Here is a 6035-nt window from a genome sequence, read left to right on the forward strand (position 1 = left end):
GTGTGTGTGTGTGTGTGTGTGTGTGTGTGTGTGTGTGTGTGTGTGTGTGTGTGTGTGTAGGCGTGTGTGCGTGTGTGTGTGTGTGTTTTTGTGCGTGAGTGTACCTAACCTCCAGGCCTCTGCTCAGCTCCTTCCCACGGGACATGCCATGTGATTGATGAGAAAGATGCGCGTAGCTCGGGAGATACTGGAGAGAGGATTTTTGGTCAAGTTTGGTCCAGGTCTTTTAGGCTGCACTCCTATCCATTGTCTTGACACCTCCAGGAGAATCTGCAGATGAAGAAAACGTATAACAAAAGAAGTCACAGGTACTATTTCTGTGTAAGACATCTTGCTTATGGATCACAGTTACTAACTGTGAAATAGTGCTTTTCCGAGTCACAAAGATATTTTATAACAAAGAGGAAAATGTAAAAGAAGAGGACCTAGTATATATATATATATATCAGCTCAATGTAAACTAGAAAGAGTGGGTCAATATACTGTATATATATATATATTAGTATACACTTAAATAGGGTGCTTCTTTTATCAGTTGGTGCACTCAAAGGAACAAATGTGCTTACTTTATCCGCTCAAATGTGGCCCAGATATCAAGCATTCCCACGCTACATGAGATTTTTTCCCCTCATATTTTTTTGGAATGTGACTTTTTTATAGCACTATCAATCCCAGTGGGCAATCATTTTATTCCCAGTTCATGACAGCACTCATTGTACAGAAAGCACTTCACACAGCATCGCAAGTATGAAACTATAAATGAATTCTGCTGCTCCGACGTTTATTTCTCGGTGTATTTTTACACTGCTTTGATTGAGCACGCTAAATAAATAAATTCTGGTTGAGTCGAAGAGCATTCAAAAAGTTGCTTTTGTTTGTTTTGTGAGAAATATGCCGCTTGGTGGAATAAACAAATACGCAGCTGAAATGATGTGCTGCCTCATAAGATACTCAGTCGTTTGCATTAATTTATACACATTTTCTTCTTTTGTTGGTTTGTTTTTTTATTATTTATTTTGGGGTTAAGTTTAAATGAAACTATCTTAAAACATTCAATGAAAGGAAGGAAAGTATTATAGGTTATTTTCTTTTCTCTTTTTATACAAAACCTTTCTGTTTTAGAATTGTAAGTTGAAGGCCAACAGATTTATTTTCACAAGTGGAGCATTACAGCGTTCACTAAAATGCTATACTTAATATTGCAAGATACATTTAGTGGAAACTGCAGTCCAATATAGAGTGTATCTAAAAACACATAATGCTTTCATTGAAACATTAATATGATCGACTGATGTAATAATAGCAAATGTGTTGTTGGCTTGAAATTTTGTTCGCTTTATTTATTTCTTCACCCACAAATTCATCCATTTGAAAAAATAAGGATAGTCCAAATTGCGGTTATTGATTGAGAAATTTAAAAGGATTGATCTCTAATCTTTTTTTTTTTTTTTGCTGGAAAACAATAGTGATTTATTTGTAGGTGAGTGTTAAAACATAGCCATAATTTCATTGATAAAACAAACTGTGTAAATCAAAATGTATCTAGTTTGAGAAAATTGGCTTTTCCCTGGTGTTGTAAATAATACCAATTTGGCCTTATCTACCAAACAAGCTTGACTTCAGACGTCCTGGTCTTTATCTGGTCTTTATAGGTCTTTAAGAGCAAAAGTTTCGTCCTTGCACATCTCCATAGGAGTAAAACTTATGCAGTGTTTTTTCTGGTGTGTCTCACACTTTAGCAAACTCTTCCTGTAGGTTCTGTGATAACACTTTAGATATTTTCGGAGACTTCTTTTAGCATCTAGTAATCTGTTTTCAAGGTGAACTTGTTTGAAGAGCCAAACCTGGTTATGTCAGCAGTTGCTTGGAATGTGTATACAATGTAGTCATTTAACAAATTCGAATTGTAATTGAGGACTAACCATGTTTTATTACTTAGCCATGTATGTCATACATCATTGAAAGATTTAAATAATTATGCATGCATTTATTAAACATTTTTTCTCAAATCTTTAGGGATATTTATTTAATCGCTTATGTTTTTTTTATTTGTTTTTTTTATATAACACTTTTTGACCATATGCAGATTATTCAATAACATGGACTTCCACCATTTCACCACTAGATGTCACCAAATGCCCGTCAAATAGAACCATTGGTACCCTATCCTGTCACGTTTTTAAATTACATTTCACTTTAACATTGTAATCATGTCACAAAACTTAAAAAGAAAGATATATAATGATATGTTTTAGAAGAATATGTTTGCATTTCTAACCCTTCGCATTTAAAATATAAATAAAAAATATGCCGCCTGTTGAACACACCTTCTCAAAATGTAATAGTCTGCCTGGTAGCTCGTTAAGATGCATTTTCTTTACTTTAAATTTAGAAATCATTTTCATAGCTGTTCTCTGAATGTAATGTTTGACTCAGGCACCAAAGAACGGAAAACGTGTCTTTAAAACAAGACGCGGAGGTTTTATTATCTAGTTTGGTGTAATAAAGTTGGATAAACGGAAGAAAGGGGAAATGTAAGGCGTAAGAAAGGAGATGCACGGGAGGATGGATGGAGCCAGGATGTGGCATGTGTGCATGACGTCGTTTCTCCATGTACCGTGCGCCATTTTGGAAGAAAAAAAAAATCACGGATAATTTCCGTGGTCTTGACAGATCTGGACCCGAGTCTTCTCACTGATTGTGGATGCTATCCGTTTCCCGGAGCGAGCGAGCCGCGTTGGGTTGATCGGGTATCGGAAGCTGTGTGCAACAAAAGCTGCTAAATGAAGCAATGGCGGGTAAGCTACTTTTGAAGGGAGGAAAAAGGATCCACCTCTCTCTCGGTGTGGCCTGAATCTGAACCAACGTTAGCGCTAGCGAGCGAAGTTGTCAAACTGTGTCCCTGTCAGGTCATCTCATCACCAGTTGAAAAACTAAAATAAGGAGACAGTCTAACCCAAACTAACGCCATCGTTCTTTTCACAGGAGTTGCAGGAGGAAATGATTTCCAGTGGTGTTTCTCCCAAGTGAAAGGAGCGATAGATGAAGATGTTGCGGAAGGTATGTAGCTAGCGTTAGCTCGGCAGCTAAGCTAAAGCTGCTACTCGGATACCGTGGGGATGGCGCTCTGTGGGCTTGAAAGGAAATTCTCGACACGTAGCCACAGATGCAAGCATGATTTATTTTAAAAGTCGGTTCTCCCGTTTTGTGTGAGTGTGGTTGTGGGAACGCCCTTAACCCTGTGAATTGCTGTTTTCGCTAACTAGCTGTAAGCTAGGTGGGAGCTAAATGTCAGTGTGCTGCTGGCGTGACATCATGGCTTGTTTTCATTCATACACGAAGAGTCGCTGTGCGTATTTAGCTGTCAGTCGCTGAAATATGGCCCGTCGTTCCCTTTTTCGGTACTTGTCTGCACTGCCTGTACCTGAAGTGTACTTCCTCATTGTCAGTAGAATGACATTTCAGGTATTCACTAGCAACGAGACAATACTGTTACTCCCTCAGTGACACCCTCTGTATACATATTTAGTCATTGAGGGAAATGCTTTTTTACAAGCTTAAGCAAATTTCTAATGGAGCCTTTTTGCCATTGTATGAGTAATGGAACATTTTCAAACTACCGTAGAAATCATCTAATTGTCTTCTGCTTTTCTGAATTTGTTCATTGATGTCGAAGTTGGCCTTTGATCTTGGTGCAGGGTAAAGGGCTAGTTCACCCCGTTTTTGACATCTGGCATTATTAAAAGAATATTAAGCTAGACGTTTTAGCAACATTTGTGTATGTCAAAACCTGTTTGTCAAACCCGCAATTTTCAAGTGTTAAAAATCCTGTGCGTGTTTAAAATTAGTACCAGCAGCTTTAAAAGCTGAAATTCTGTGGTAATTTACGCTCCTCAATTTATACTGAAATTTGCTTAATGTTGTGACCAAAAGTAAACAGCAATGTTTTTATAAAAAAAAATACATATAAATATGATTTCCATACAATGTTTAAGGAGTTAAACAAATGTCAAAATTACAGGCAAAATAAAACGCATTCAGATTTGCTGTAATAAAAACACTCGGGGTTATTTACAATATTTGATCAACTTTCAGCCTTTTTAATGGTCACAATAAATCTTAGTTAATTGGCTTGAAAATAGTCCTTTATTATTCAGCCTATAGGTGACATCTGTTATTAGTGAATTATGTTTACACAATTTTAGAACGGTGTAAAAGCAGCAAAATAAAAACAAATTCTGCTTTATGAAAAAGATGCATTCTTGTTCAAATGAAACACTGTTGCATCCTAAAATAAAGTATTTCTAATTTTTGTTGGAATGTCTTTACCTCGCACAGGCTGACTTATTTGTGCTGATGCATCAAATCAGTTTATTATTTGTTAGTTTCGGGATACGTGAAAAGTGTTAACAGACTATTTGGCTGATTTGCAAATTCTACTTGTGTTGTGCTTAACTATCAAAAGACAAAATCTTTGAAAATAAGCTCAACATCATGTCACATACAGAAATAATTTATATCCAACAAGTGACAATTGCTATTTTGTGTATATTGCACACAATTACCTTTTGTTAATTTTCAAAACAACAGTCTACAATAGCAAATAAAATGTCCTTTTTTTGGAACAGTGCAGCCATGACTAGCATGTTCAAAAGTTAATCCACTGGAGCATCAACAGCAGCTGCAGACTTTATTGTAAATAATTAACACTTAAAGCTTCTTAAATGTAAACAGGGAGTCGTCCACATTCATTTTAAAAAAAGTATGTTGCTAATCTTGGGTCAGTCCTTTGTATGAAAAAAAAAAATGCTTGAAAACTGACACTTTTCTAAATTTAGACAAACCAAAGTTTTATCGACCATAATCATAGATAAAGGTAAACCTGCACAGATCTGACAGAGTTAAAGTTTGCAGATTTTGAGGTAGAATCGATCAAGGGCAATTAAGATCCAAAAACACCAGTAAAATAGTGAATGACAGAAATCCAGTGTGCAACCTTTGAGTCCCAGATCCACAGAGCTTATTTCTAACGTACTGCTTATTGCTGTCGACATGCATAGAAGGGATGTTTAGATATGTATCAATCAATCTTTTCTAGGCCAAAGCTGATTGCCAGTTGTGTTTAATTTCTGACCTGCCAATCAGGTTATTTTCTCCCCCTTACATTTTAAAAGTAAAAAAAAAAAAAAAATGTGCTAAAGGTTTCAGTTTTAAAATGTAACAAAACCAGTTAAGGAATTGCTAAACTAGTCCCATTTTTTAAATCAAAGTTAATGTCCCTTAGTTATTTTTGTGTTTTTTCATATATTAAAGAAGTTGCTGTTAGTTGATTCTTTTTAGACTGAACAATTTTTATAGTTCTTAAGTTTTGATGCACATGAATAAAAAGTTCATGCCAATCAAGGAAAAAATGTCTGATTCATATTCTGGCCAATATGTTGGCGATGCTCCAGCAACTATAATGGTCAACATACAAATACACTGAAATACAACGTATGCTTATTAATGCTGCTTCAAAAATGTTGGTGTTAGACCAGCAAGTAGATTTTTTTTTTTTTTTTTGACTCGCTGCCTCCAAGAAATCTGGAAATCTGTTTCTGTGTTCACATCAGTATTGTTCTTCCTCCTCAAGATGATACTTTTGAAACGCTCCAGAGAGCCGCGTAGTGCTATAGCAACCTCACGCTCAATTTCACACCTCTTGATGACATTTGAAATCATTTTAGATTCGTATAAATGTGGGTGTGAGAAGTCAGAATAATTTTCTGGAGATCTTAAAATTAACTGTCATATAAAATTTAGTCAAAAAGGCAATATTGGGTGAAGTCACAGTCACCCAATACGTTTTTTGTTTTTGTTTTTGGTTTTTTTTGTGTTTTTTTTTTCAGCTGACATAATCTCAACTGTTGAGTTCAACTATTCTGGAGATTTACTTGCAACTGGAGACAAGGGAGGCCGAGTAGTGATTTTTCAACATGAACAAGAGGTAAGATTTATTCGGTACAGTACGGATGATTTGCTATGCCATCCCCCCC

The 6035-nt window shown here is 36.0% G+C and overlaps 1 protein-coding gene across 1 annotated transcript in view; it reads left to right on the forward strand.

Moving 5' to 3' along the window:
- Positions 1-2611: 2611 nt before the first annotated feature.
- Positions 2612-6035, forward strand: part of LOC103476772 (protein phosphatase 2, regulatory subunit B, delta) — a 7819-nt gene continuing 4395 nt past the window's right edge. The window contains exons 1-3 of the mRNA XM_008429341.2: positions 2612-2798; positions 2986-3060; positions 5889-5986. Coding sequence (XP_008427563.1) covers positions 2792-2798; positions 2986-3060; positions 5889-5986 — 180 coding nt within the window. The 5' untranslated portion in view covers positions 2612-2791. The remainder of the gene's footprint in view (positions 2799-2985; positions 3061-5888; positions 5987-6035) is intronic.

This window comes from Poecilia reticulata, linkage group LG15 (genome assembly GCF_000633615.1).
Source record: "Poecilia reticulata strain Guanapo linkage group LG15, Guppy_female_1.0+MT, whole genome shotgun sequence".
Taxonomy (NCBI): domain Eukaryota; kingdom Metazoa; phylum Chordata; class Actinopteri; order Cyprinodontiformes; family Poeciliidae; genus Poecilia; species Poecilia reticulata.